The 15028-nt window shown below is 28.6% G+C and overlaps 1 protein-coding gene across 1 annotated transcript; it reads left to right on the top strand.

Moving 5' to 3' along the window:
• Positions 1-431: 431 nt before the first annotated feature.
• Positions 432-3259, top strand: LOC101268467 (transcription factor bHLH94-like). The gene is made up of 3 exons (XM_004237909.5): positions 432-1347; positions 1859-2308; positions 2828-3259. The coding sequence occupies exons 1-3, from the start codon at positions 856-858 to the stop codon at positions 2924-2926; spliced, it is 1041 nt and encodes a 346-aa protein (XP_004237957.2). The 5' UTR covers positions 432-855; the 3' UTR covers positions 2927-3259.
• The last annotated feature ends 11769 nt before the right edge of the window (positions 3260-15028 follow it).

Raw genomic sequence — 15028 nt, 5'->3', positions numbered from 1 at the left:
CATAATTCTAAAAGATTCATTTATATAATTCCCTTAACAATTCAAATTAAAATAGCATCACAATCATATTGTAAGCGAGTACGTACTATTAGCACAAACATGTTTTTTTCATTTGAGCTTCGATATTTTTATTAAAGCTTGATTAAATTTGAAATTACAAAAAAAAAAATCATATTAAAGATAAAATACTTTTTAACAGAAGTAACAATTTACACAAAAAAATTCAAACAACTCTCTCTAGTTATAATTATCATTCCATCACAATTCTCGTTGACACCATATACGATGTAAGTAGTTTAATTATTTTTTATCTACTATTACTCTACTATTAATGTCATTTGTCTTTGTCCTGTGTGGTTGGGTCCCATCTTATGTTCACCATCTTTATGAATCTATATAGGGGACCATTTTAGTCATCAAACTTTCTCAGTACACACATTCAGGAGCTAAGCTTATTCACTACCCCCACCCCAACCATTTTCTCTCTCTTTTTCCAACTTGCTTAGTGCCACGTGTGACATAATTTTGTGTACATTTTGTTAGGTTAAATTCAGTGCTCTTTTTTTTTTCCTTCTCTTATATATAACACAAAGCTCATTTGCTAGAAAGAAAAAAGTTATATTTGTTTTGGTCCTTTGAGAATTCTAGTGTTTGTGCCTATTTGCTTGAAACTTCCAATCTAAAGTTAGGTTTCTTTGGAACAAACATATTTATTTCACTTCTTCATCTCCTTTTGTTGGTCCTCTTTTTTCTTTATTCTTACCCTTTTCAAACTACTTTTCTTGTCTATATATGTTATGAAAATAAAGTAAACGAGAAAAAAAAGAGAGGGGTATTTGGTGTCAATAAAAAAATATGGCGTTAGAAACAGTGATTTACAATCAAGAAACATTTGGGTACGGTTGCAAAGAGTACTACAACAATAATTTAGGTAACTTCAGTTATAATTATGAGTTGGGATTAACACAAGGCGAAGGAGAAATGAGTTTTACAAATTTGTTGGATCATAATAATAATAATAATCGTGAAGAATCTTCATCATCACCAACAGAACTAATGTACAACAATAATGCAAGAGAGTACAACATTTGGGATCCAAACTCTTCGCTTGAAGATCATCACCTGTTTATGGAAGGTTCACCGGCGGCTGAAATTCCGGCGGCGGCGGTCAGATCCGCCGCCACCTCCGGCCGCCGGAAAAGAAGACGGACGAGAAGTTGTAAAAACAAAGAGGAATTGGAGAATCAAAGAATGACTCACATTGCGGTGGAACGGAACCGCCGTAAACAGATGAATGAGTATCTTGCTGTTATTCGATCTCTAATGCCACCTTCGTACGTACAAAGGGTATATATATTTTTCTCCTTTTTTTTTTATATGAATCTCTTTTTATTTCGAGTAATCCTTTTACTTTTTTAATAAAGTTGATGAACTTTTTGTAAATGTAAAAATGACAAAAACATGAAAAGGATTGTCACCCCCCTTAGCTATTTTCAACATATATTTAATTGTTTTTTGCCCTAAAAAGAAACGAATTAATTGAACTAATAGTAAATTTTAGGAAGTTTTCATACAAAGAAATTTATTGCATTTATTACTTAGTGTACTTTGTATAAATGAAAATGTTTAATTGTATCACTATTTATGTAGCTAGTCTTATTAATTATATATGGCGATATCGATAACATGATTTTTAACATATATATAATAATTCACATGAAGTTTGTATGAACCTTTTCCGCCCCTCTAACACTGTTAGATGTGTAAAATTATGTGGGGTTTCTTAAACATCCTTTTGTTTTTTCATTTTTGAATTACTGTTAAAATATTTAAGGAAGTTATTGTTGATTAATATCAGGGTGACCAAGCATCAATAATTGGAGGAGCCATAAACTTTGTGAAGGAGCTAGAACACCATCTTCAAACCCTAGAAGCTCAAAAGAGAAGTCATCCTCAAAAACAAGAGCATTCAGATGATAATGGCTCATCATCAACTCCACTATTTGCTGATTACTTTGCGTTTCCGCAGTACTCGACTCATTCCAAGAGTACATCTCCGGCAGCAACAGCATCAGATGTTGCTGCTGCCGGATCATGTAACTCTCCGTTAGCCACGGAGAAAATGTCGGCGTTGGCCGACATTGAAGTTAGCATGGCGGAGAGTCATGCTAACCTCAAGATACTATCAAAGAGAAGACCAAAACAACTCTTGAAAATAGTAGCTGGGCTTCAGTGTCTGTGGCTCACTGTCCTCCATCTCAATGTCACTTCTGTTGACCACATGGTTCTTTACTCACTCAGTCTCAAGGTTTGTACACTATTTCCTCTTTTAGTCAATTAACATCCTTTTTTTTATCGCAATTTACGTGACATTGATTGATTTAATGTATAAGATTTAAAAATTAAAATGAATTGAATTTTTTTAAAATTAAATTATTTCAAATTATATATAGAAAGGTGACAAAAAAGGAAAGTGCGAGTACAAACCCAATACAAATGTTATACTATTACATTAATAATGTACCCTCGATTTTCCACTTAATTTGTCATTTTTTAACTAAACTCAAATTCTAATAAAAGAAGAGAGATTTTCAAACCATATGATATTAAACCTATCATTTTAAATGTGTTTATAATGTTTTTCTTTTAAAAAAGGAAAAACGACTATTAAGGAAATAGTTTGGTATAATGATTGAAAGGAATGTAGAAAATGTTTATTTTATACTTTCAATGTATATTTTTTTTTCCTTTTCTGTTATTTTTTTTTTATGTTTGATTATTTCTCTAATTATGAATTTTGTGTGCATGAAATTGCAATATGGAGCAGCTAGAGGAAGGGTGCCAGTTAACTACTGCAGATGAAATTGCTGACTCTGTTAATCAATTGCTTGGTAGAATCCAGGAGGAAGCTGCTTCAAGTTCATGATTGGAAAAAAAAAACTCGATTTTATTATGTACGAGTTTTTACAACAATAACATATTCACTGGTGTCCCACATGGTGGGATATGGTCTACGGAGAATGTAGGTGTATGCAGACCTTACTCCTATCTCGTAGAGGCAAAGAGTTAGGAGTATGGGGTTTAATCTTTCTCAAAAATGTCGTCACTCTTTTTTCATTTCATTTTCTTTTAATTTGTTTTTTTTTCTGATGTGGGTTAAATTGAAGTTCTCTTGTACAAGATCCTAACATGCTACTATATGGCTCTAAGCATAAATTAATAATGCCCATCTATAACTAGCTAGCTTTTGACAGCTTAATTATGAGTACTTTGTACCTTAAGTAAATCTGCAGTGGTTTAGGTATTAATTAGACAATAATTACTCTTCTTGATTTACTTTGTCTTTTCTATTTTGCTGATTTACTCAAATGTCCGCTATTATTTCATTTTTGCTAAATTTTTAAAAATTAATAAACTAATAAAATCATCGTCTACCATCTAATTTTTTCACCGAGGTCTAATGTTTTAATTGATTTGTCATAATTTTATTTTATTTTTGTTAGAAGGAATTTATTTTGGATGGTGATCTAAAAAATCGATAAACAATGAAGAGAAAAAAAATTAAAAAAGATGAATATTTATCAAACAATTATCCTTAAAAAAAGGACAACAGGACAATTTTTTGTATTAATTATTCTCCAAAGAACAAATGAGAAATGTTTCTAGTCAAAATTGTCTATGATATTATATACTCGACAATAATATTCTGCCTGACCCTAGTGTTGCCATTGCAAAAGACAACCAACTCAAAATTATGAATTCCAAAATTATTTTTTTACAAGTTCAATTATAATTTTTTTTTATCTCCACAGTGACACGCAGTCGTTACGTATTAGGTAAAGTAAATAAATTACTAATAAGTGTGGTTACGTCTCACTCTATATAAAATATAATAAAGTGATACTTATAATTATAGTCCATGCCTTTGGATGATCTAGTCTAAAAAAATAGCCAACAAATAATATGTATTTCGTATATTTAAGTATGAATATGCATATGCTATAATCAGTATATAGATTTAATATATTTTAGCCAATGCAATAAATTTGATCCAACTTTACATATCGATAACCATCTCAAATATAAACGTTTTTCACCTGTCTTTTTAAGGCCAGACATTTCTTCCACTCCATTCCAATTTTAAGACTGATGAAAAAAAGGTAAAGTTGTTCCATGCCAATAGAAGATGAATTTGAAATTCTATTGTTTGTTCTGCATCCAACAACGAAGACAATCGAACTAATTAACAAGGACATACATCTAAAAAAAAGTGTTAATTTCGTTTTAAAGCACTATTAATTATTTGACCTAAAACTTATTTGGAATACTCGATTAATATTCCTATTCACTTCAAATTAGAATAGGAATATTAATTTCACCACAAACTAAAATCGGGCAGGGTATTGAAATATTATAAATTAAAAGGTGAGACAAAACTTATGTATTTTTCACATTTTAAAACTTATAATGACATATAGCAATTGGTTGATCATGTAACAATTTCATTTTACTTGTCCAAATTGTGGGAACTTGAAGGAGGAGACTAACTTGATCCATAATTTTTACTAAATAGGTATATCCATAATTTGTATGAAGAAATTTCATTTAGATTCCTCTTGATCGATAATAATAATAATAAAAAAGTTGAAATGCACCACACGGTTAATTCCTTTCTCCTTTTTAATACCAGCAAATTCGATTAAATTAATGTTATTATATTCAGGATTACTAAAAAACTTTTAATAAGCATTAAGATGTATGGAATAATTATAAATAGTTTCTTCTGGATGACAAGACCCCTTTGACTTTCATATAGTAAGGTTAACGTTTCTGAAGAAACCTTACCCCAGAACACGAACCAGGTTCGTGTAAGTTGCTTTTAAGTAAAGACAGAGTAAAGACACAAACACTTATTGAATTAAAAACCTTCCTCACTCAAGGAAGGAAAAACCTCGTTTTATTAATTCAACTATAAGATTTTGTGATTACAACTCAATAATCAAAAGTCTTATCTCTACTACTCCCTCGATTGACTCCAATCGATCTCTCCAAAAGGCCAAACCTACCTTTTGTTACAACTCTTGCTAACACCCAACCCTACAAAGAGCCAAACCCACCCTTTGTACAATAAACTGTAAACTATAATTAAGAACAAAAACACGACAAATAGTTCTACACGATAAAAACCTTCTCACTCAAGAATGTTTTGACCGTAGCAATCCTATCAATCTTGACGACCTCAGGTTGATGAATAATTCTCTCTTGTTCTCTGCGTGAAGTCGTTGTATTCTTCATCAGCGTCTTCTTCTTCTTATAGAGTTCCTTTTGCCTTCAGTCCTTATCAGATAAGGTAAGGAAGTTATTATTAAACAAGGATTCCATTTTAAAGTACAATCCTTATTATATACAACTTCCTTCCTTAATAATATATTTAAGGTTTTCCTTATTTGTATCAACTTATACCTTTAATATATTATTTTTGGCTTTGACAAATAACTCTATTTTCTTGATTACTTGGCTGACCCATTTTACTCGATCTTGGCTTCTTTTGCTGCGTACATTTGCTATTGATTATTTGTGCTTCTTGTCTATCATCAAAACATGAATTATCGATTCTATCATATTCTATCATATTCCCCCTTTTTGATGAAGACAAACAAATCTTTCTGTGTGATGCATGCGCAAATACTCTTCCCCCTTTTGACAAATCAAAAAGAATCCAACAGCGGCTAAACAAACCCAATCAACATCCATAGCAACAATATAAGCCCAGCCAGTTGAGCATAATAAGTTTAAACAACTAAGAGAACCAGGTTCAAACAAGATGTTTTTTCAATGTGAAGGTTGACCAGGCTTAGTTGAAGCAGAAGCCAGCATATCCAGAACTCTGTCAACTCTTGCATTGTTAGCAAGTTGCTGCTGCACTAATTGATCCTTCAACCTGTGAATTTCAGCATTTGAAGTGTCAAGTTCAGCACGTAACTTTTGATTTTCTGACTCAAGAGTGGCATACTTTTCTACAGCTACTTTAAGTTCCCTGAGTAACTGAGCAACATGACCAGATGTACGTGGAGACGCAGTTGCAACCTGCTCCGACTCCATGGGAATGCCACAATCAGCAAGAATGGTTTGAGTGAACATATCTGCACAAGTTAAAATCCTGCCTTCTCCCAATGGTACTTCAAATGCATCAAACACTCTAGTTAACAGATTTTCAAAAAAACTTCAATTCTTTGTCATCCATCAAAACTACAAACTTCATGTTTTCTCATTCACCAAGAGTTTCTATATATTTACCTTATAGTTACTACTATTAATATACATGTAGATTTGCATGTAAACCCTTAATTACACAAGAAATACTACAGTAGAAAACTCTAAATCCCTATTTATAATACTTCCATCTATTTATTACTTCATTTAAATTAGTAAAGTTTTTAAATTTCTCCATGCAAAGATATGTTTAATCATAAAGTAACATATAGATATATAGCAAGCTCTTCTTAAAAGATGCATCAATATTATAACCAATGAATGTCACTTCTTAATTTTGAATCACCTTTCATAATGTGTTGGATTAAAGGACTAATTATGTGTATTATGTTCATAATTACTTTTTGAAAAATTAATGAACATTTGCCTGATTAGTACAATAAACAAAATTAACTATAGTAGAGAAATATAAATGTTGCCAGCACCAAGCCTAAGGTCTAGTCTTTTGATAGCTAAACAAATCATTACAAACTTTAATTATTATTTTTAACTGTATGTAATTACGTAATTAAATAATTTACTATGAGTTAAAAGAATGTTTAGGAAGGTACCAAAGGAGACAGCTAGCACATACACTCAAAGAAGAGAATCTTTAAGTCATTAGTCAAATTAATAAATGATTGAAAAAGGGAAATGAAGTTTGAGCCAAGCATTTGATAGTTCACGAGAAAGAATGAAAGAGCCTTGATTTGACAAAAGTTATAACCTTATTCTTTTCATCACATGCTTTACAATTAAAGCCCCAAAATATATTTTACCTTTTGCACAATGGACAATGGTTAATTACAAGTAGCTAGGTCATTTTAAATGAGAAATGGTGATACATGTGTGGTACATGAGGGACAACACACACTATTATTAAAAAAACATTCAAATTAAATGGGCCGGGGCAAGACACCAACGTTATCTGGATCTTGAATTATCAGCGCTCGTTATTAAATAAGTATCATCTTGGATTATAAGAAAAAATTAAACTACTTTAGTTGATTGATGATTTGAACGATATATTTTAAAGATTTTGTCAAGTCAATATGAGTCGAGTAAAACGAAATGAAGAGACTACTTTGTAGTTAATGATCTAATTTCTAATTATTTTTTGTGTTAAAATTGTTTCCTAAATAAACACAGTTGTTGGTGTTTCGATCGAAGAGTAGGAGTAGAGCTAGGTAGGGTCTCTTTTGACGAAGAATAACACTAGTTATTCATTATTAAAAATATTTTGTACGTATATTTAGTATATATTGAATCCTTATTTAATTTTTTATATTTTAACTATTTTAATAAAAAAATTAATTTTATCACAAGTGAACAAACATAGTAAATATTTAGAATATGAAATTAAAAGAGGATGAAAGAAACGTTAACGCTTTGATTTTTGTAGCACGTAGAGGATTGTGTCTTAGCTTTTAGGGGGGTATTATATTACTTTTATTATATTATAGACTTATAAAAAAAAAAGTGAGAAACTCTCTGTGAAAAAGTAGCTTATAATATATACCTTTTTAAAATTTCTTCTTCACTGCAGTTTGCATCTTCCTAGCTTTCAGCTTTTTAACATGAAGAAAGTGGAAATACAGTTTCTTATTTATTCATTTCTAGAAATTTTCAATTCCCGCCATAATATAATATAATGTTTTATTATGTTTTTCTTCTGATTACAAAGACCAACTTTCTAACGCTTTTTCAACTAAAATATTACTTATACGTACTATTCAAATCTTGAACTTGACCACTTCACAGCAAAATACAAAGATAAATATTTCCTTTTTCATCTTATTATAACGATATATTTTAAATAAATTTTTTATTTATGAAGGCTCGATTCAATAGAAATAATAATAATAATAAAAAGATAATATATGTGTAAGTATAAAACATATAACATGACGACTTATAAGATCTTTGTATTATCATTAAAACCAAGGTCAAATTATTTTTTCTACTTTCGTTAAGATTTCAATTTTGAACCTTTCAATGTGCAAGTGGATGAATTTTGGGGGATGTTTCATACATAAAATTATTGAAATAAAACCAAAATATATTTAGTTCGATTTAGTTTTTTTTTTTTTTTCATTTTAGTTTTGATTTGGACTCTTATTGGACCTTCTGAAGGTGGTCCTCTAAAATATCTATCTAAAAATATATATTTATATATATAGTTAAATTAATTTATATATGTGTATACAAATTCAAATATATATAATTATGTAAATTAAATTATTTTACGTGATAAATATAATTATCATAACAAAACCCAAACTGAATTATCAAATTGCTAAAACTGATGAGGAAAATCAAATTATTTTAAACTATGAAAATTGTCCGTAGATGAATAACCTTGAGAGAGTCTAAAATAATACTTAGATAAATTTCCAAATACCTAATTATGCACAAGTACATTCATAATACATATTTGGAAATTTGGGACCTCTACCAACCTAATATTTTGGCATTTCTCCAAACCCTTCAATTAAGCTTAATCATCCGGTTTAATTCAATCCAAAAAACTAAATTTAAACGTAAAAATTATTCAATTCATATTAAAAATCTGACTCGTCCCTTAAAAAGCCAATATGAAACTTCTTAAAACCCCTCATATATTCAAGGTTGCTCTAATACCCATATAAATAAATATTACTAAAGCCATGTTAAGAGTCCAAGGAACCATTCATCATCTCCGATGTGAAATTTCATTGTGTTAAAAATTGAAAAAAGTCTCACAGCGGTGATTAATGAGATAGGTGGACTCCTTATAAGGCTTGAATAATACTCCTCCCATTTGAGCTAACTTTTGGGGTGTGAGTTAGGTCTCAGACCTGATCTAACATGGTATCAGAGCAGGGTTTGTCTCACCCGATATTAGAGCCTTCAAAAATCAAAACTATCATTAATGAGATGAGTAAACTTCTTATAATAAGACTGGATAATCCTCTTTTCTTTGAACTAGCTTTTAGAGGCGTAAGTTAGGCCTAAGACCTAACGTAACACATTTATCACCACCCATGCACACAAAATGTTTTTTTTTCTTTTTTTGTCTATATTCTGCATTTCTGCTCCTATGTTATACTATTCAAGTATTTTATTTTATTTTAACTTAGCGTAACAAATTGACTTTCATGAGGATATGATGTGAAAAAAGCTGCAATTTTTGTAGCAAAGTTTTTTTTTTTTTCCAAGAAGCAAATCAAAGCAAATTTGGATTTTGTAACCTCATGGTGGATTTGTTTTGTAGTCTCAATTAAACTTCAAGTTCAAATAATACAAAGACTAAGTCTTCAATTTATACACACACCTCTTTTCTTTTTTGCACTTTATTAATTTTCATTTTAACCCGATCCAATTAGCATGGTACCTGCGTAAAGATGATTAACACGTACAAATAAAAAAAAATGTAGTCAAATTATAAAATGGAAGAAATTAAATTTTAAGATAAAAGTAGAAGAAGAGAAAAATTGGAGGTCAGGAGGAGAAGAGCATGCAGCCTATCAAACAAATTATAGGTAGTTGATTGAACACTGCACAATGAGATAAAGAGTAAGAGGGACCAGATAGCTATTAGATTCTTTTCTCGTGTTTCACCCAAACACATACTTCTATAAATTATTATATACACATTCAGGTAATATCCATGAGTTCATGCAATTACTATTTCAAGAAAAAAAAAGTTGTAATCCTTCAATCAAATTATATGATATAGTTTGATCGAATACAAAATTTTAAGATAACAAGATTATTTCAAAATTTTATTATTTTAAATTAAAAATATGACATTGTTTCAAGATTATATCAAGTGACTTATTAATTTTTAGATTCTTATTTTATTGTAGTGCATCATGTGACATATTAAAATTGAAAAATAAAAATAAGAATAAGATATTAGTGTAATTTCATAAGTAAAATTTGACAAGAATAGATGTACAAAGATTTACCTCTGCCTTTAGACCCATTGTCTCAAAAGAAATATAATCAATGGGAGAAAATTAAAGAAAATCACTAAATAAAAAATAAGAGTAAAATACATGCTCCCACATTGAAAGAGAAGGAATATATATGACTTACACCATTAAGACTATGAATTTGAAAATTCTATTTTTAATATTTTAAAAAAATCAATAACCAGTCAATTTTTGTTACTTATAATTATGATGATAATAAGGGCCCGTTTGGATGAGCTTAATAAAAGCAGCTTTAAAAAAGTACTTTTGAAAGTGCTGAAACTTATTTTTAAAATAGCAGTTATGCGTTTGGATAAAAGTGCTGAAGTTGTTATGCCAAACGTGAAAAGGGAAAAATAGAAGAAAGAGATATTAGGGTTATATGGGTAATTTGGAGATTGTATAAAAATATTAAGGGAAAAAACATAAAAATGTGGTCAACTTAAAACAGCTTATAAGCTAAAAAAAAAAAGCACCCCTACCTCAGCTTTTAACTTTTGGCTTAAAATAAGTTTTTTTTTAACTTAAAATAAGCTATTTTGAGTATTGCCAAACAGTTAAATAAGTCAAAAATCAGCTTTTAAGTCAGTTTGACCAGCTTTTAAGCTGAGCCAAACAGGCTCTAAGATGGGTGGGCAGTTTTAAATTGGGCAACTTTCACATATAGCAAACAAAAAATTTATATTCGTATGTTATAGCAAAGTTTGTATAATTGCGCTCCACAGCAAACATAGAAACTGTATAATTCGCTATACATATACAGTTGAAGAAAATTGTATAAAACGAAGTGTATAAACAAGAAAGAGAAAGACACTTGGGCAGAGAACTGTATAAAAACGAAGTGTACAAAACGAATTGTATTATTATAAGTGTATAGAATGATTATATACAATTTGAATTTGTATAAAATGAGAAAGAGAGAAAGACAAAAGAGACTTAACAAGGAATATACAATTGAATCGAATTGTATAAAACGAGAAAGAGAGAAATTAGATACAGTTTGAAAATTGTATAAAACGAGAAAGAGAAAAAGACAAAAGAAACTGGGTAGGGGAGTATTTTTATTGTATAATTATAAATGTATAGGATGAAAATATATGTACTTGCATGTGTATATACAATTTTCTCACGTTTTATAATCAGAAACACAATTTATACATTTCGCTTCTGTTTGTATAAGTGAGAAAGGAGAGGGTGGCGAGCCAGATTTGGGAGAGTGGCGAGCGAGATCTGGAAGAGGGGAGAGAGGGAAACAAAAAACATATGTATTTATACAGTTGTGTTTGTATAAAAAGTGAGGAAGCGAGCTAGAGATTAAAGGAGAGTGGCGAGCTAGAGATTAGAGGAGAGTGGCGAGCTAGAGATTAGGGAGAGAGACGCCAGACAATTTTTTACAAACATTTGCTATGGAGCACAACTAAATCAAACCCTACCTACTCCATTTATTTTAGATTATTAGATTGATATTATATATAATTTTCCTATTCAAAATAGTTCCAAAAGACGTCATTTCCACTTTCTGTGTGTTTACATAATGATCCACTATAAATGAAAAAGCAACTCTCCATAGATCTGCTATGTTTATGGGATTTATTATTAGAAGGAAACAAAGAGAAATTATAAAGAATAAACAATGACGTGACTTAAAGTTGTACTAATACAATAATTATAAAAGTCCATTTAACACGAAGGATAAAGTTTGATATCTCAAGATTTATTTAGTCGATAAAATAAATTTATTCTCAAACATATGAATTCATTAATTCGAGAATTTTAATTACATACTGCTTATTTGAATTAAAATATGTTATTTCAAACATATAAACAATATATACACAGACTTTAATTATATCAATAAATTAATTGGTCGAACAATACTTAATTCATAACTTTCTCAATAATCAATTCATTGTATTAGAAATGGAATTCATTATCAATATATGCCCAACCGACTGTGATATTCTCAAACAAATGTGTCCATTGACTAATTGACAAAGATAAAATATATTTATATATCTTTGGATGAGATAAGAGTTAGGTTCCTAATTATTCTTTCAATTTTTTTAATTACTTCTTGATTTGAGTTATTTAAAAGGGTAACATCTCAAAGTCTCATGTTGTGCACAACTTGCCAGATTCAGAATTAAGATCTCTTATACTTTAATCCAATTTTAAATCTATATATATTTAGTGATGTGTTTGTTTTTCCCCTTTTTAAGATTTTTGTTTGTATTTCATCGGACTTCTGCGATGTTAACAAAGGCCCATCACCTGCCAACTTTCTGTATTTTGCACTTTATTTATAATATATATATTAGTAATAAATGGTCATTGCTTACCATTTTGACTTAAACTTCGATCATATATTTTTGTCCGGTAAGTTGCATATAATGTCAAATTAATAAATTAAAATAAGTGTTATAATTACACTTTAATTTAATTGTATCGTGTAGCAAATTGTTTGTCAGTCATCTCTCTTTTTCTAACTCTCGCTCGTCATTTTCCCCCCCTCTCTCTCTCTCTTTCTCTCTCACTTCTATACAAATACAAGTGTATAAAATGTGTCTTCATTTGTATGAAACAAGAAAAAATTGTACATATATATATATATATATAATCGTTCCCCTCTCTCTACTGTCCCAGATCTCGCTCGTCACCCTCGCCTCTATCGCTTATACAAACAGAAATTATTGTATAAATTATGCTTCTGTTTGTATAAAATGAGAGAAAATTGTACAGACACTTGCAAATACATATATCTTCGTCCTATACATTTATAATTGTTCAATTTAAATATTTCTCTGCCCAATTTTCTTTTGTCTTTCTCTCTTTCTCGTTTTATACATACACAAACTATGCAATTGATTTGTATACAACTGCTTCTTTTGTATATTTATAGCGGATTGTACAATTGGTTTCTTTGTATATGTATTGCGAATTATACATATTTATGTTTGCTATGGAGCGTAAATATGCAAAATTTTCTATAACATACAAATACGAATTTTGTGTTTGCTATATGTGAAAGTTGCTCATTTTTGTTTGATGTTTATCTACACTGCTTAGAAATTAAATAATTTGATTTTTAAAAATAGAATAACTATTTTGTTTGTAGTTCATGATGTTAATTAACAACTTGATGTTAAATAAGGTGTGAAGGACCCGAATTATAGTTGAAGGTTAATAGGTTGGAACTTGGAACACGTATATGCTAGTAGGTAGGAGTGGATTGTCTTGATACCCTTATTAGTAGTCATATTCTATGCTTGTAGTTCATGTTATTCAATTTTTTATCAATATCTGTTTTTCGATATAGTTTGATTGTAGTATTGTTCTGCTACTATATGTGTTGCTTTGTTGTTGTGTTTTATATCTTATGTCTTTTTTCTAGTTTGTTTTTGTCTTGAGATAATTGACTATCGAAAACAACCTCTATACCTCATATCTGACGTAAAGGTAAAGTCTGCTTAAATACTATCCATTACACACTTCAATTTTTCCCAAAATTATCTAAAACTAGTGAATTTTTTCGCGCTTTGCGCGATAGACAAAAAATTTAATCATATATTTTTATTTTTATTTTTATTTTAATATTTGAATATTAAAAATATTTTAAGGATTGTTTATAATTTTCAAACTCAAATAGATTGAATTTCAAATTTTAGTTATTATTAAATTATAAATTAAATAATGTAACAATAACGATGTTGTATGAATTTTTTTTTATTGATTATAGCCGTAATTTAAAATTACAAAATATATATAATATTAAATATATTATAGGAAGTGTTTGACTTTTAAAAAGAAATAAAAAGAGATAATTTTACAAAAAAACATTCACATATAAGTATGAAAATAAATTTTATTTTGATCATATGAAAATAAATTTTATTTTGATCAAATTTTTGAGTTATAGTTAAAGATTGATATAAAAGAATGATGCAATACCTCACTTTGGTCAAAATTATCACTTATCTTTGTTGTCAAATTTTTAAATTTTTTTCTTTATTTTGATTTATAATATTCACAAAAAGAAAAGAAAATATCTTATTTATCTTTCTCCTTAATATTATTACAATCTATTGAATATTTTTCATATCTCCTAAAATTATACTATTATAATTTATTATTTTTTCTACATTTTAATTTTTAAAATAATAATCTTATTTATCTCTCCTCTTTATCATCATAATTAATTATTCTTTTTCCTTAATTATTTTCTTTCTTTTGATTCATAAAATTTGAAGAAAAAATAAATTTAAATATTATTATTATTCAAAAAGTTTTTTTTTAATTTTTTTCCTCTTGATCCGTAAAATATGTAAATAAATAAATAAAATTTCTCTTTGATGAAGACTCATAATTATTATTTTTTCTCTTTTTCTTGACTTTTAAATAATTTTTTAATTTATATTTTATGATTAACAACTCAAAAGAAGTTATAATAGTATCTAATTTTATTTTTTTTTAAATATAGTTATAGTACTCTTCTTATATTATGATTACATACAATAACTATGTTTACCTTATTTATCTCTCTATCTTATCATTGCTACAATTTGTTGTTTTTTCATCATTTCTCATCATTGCTATAGTTTAATATTTTTTCTTAAATTAGATTTTTTACCCTCTACATTTTTATAATTTTGAAAAATAAAAAATTTTATTTATCTCTCCTCCTTATTGTCATAATTTATAATTATTGTTGAAGAAAATCTTCTTCTTTAAAGTATTTTTTATTGATCTATAAAATCAGTAAAAAAAATAAATTCAAATACCTTATTTGTCCCTCTCCTCACATTACTACAATTTATTACTTT

This window comes from Solanum lycopersicum, chromosome 4 (assembly GCF_036512215.1).
Source record: "Solanum lycopersicum chromosome 4, SLM_r2.1".
NCBI classification, from domain to species: domain Eukaryota; kingdom Viridiplantae; phylum Streptophyta; class Magnoliopsida; order Solanales; family Solanaceae; genus Solanum; species Solanum lycopersicum.
This window is presented reverse-complemented; position numbering and strand designations above follow the sequence as displayed.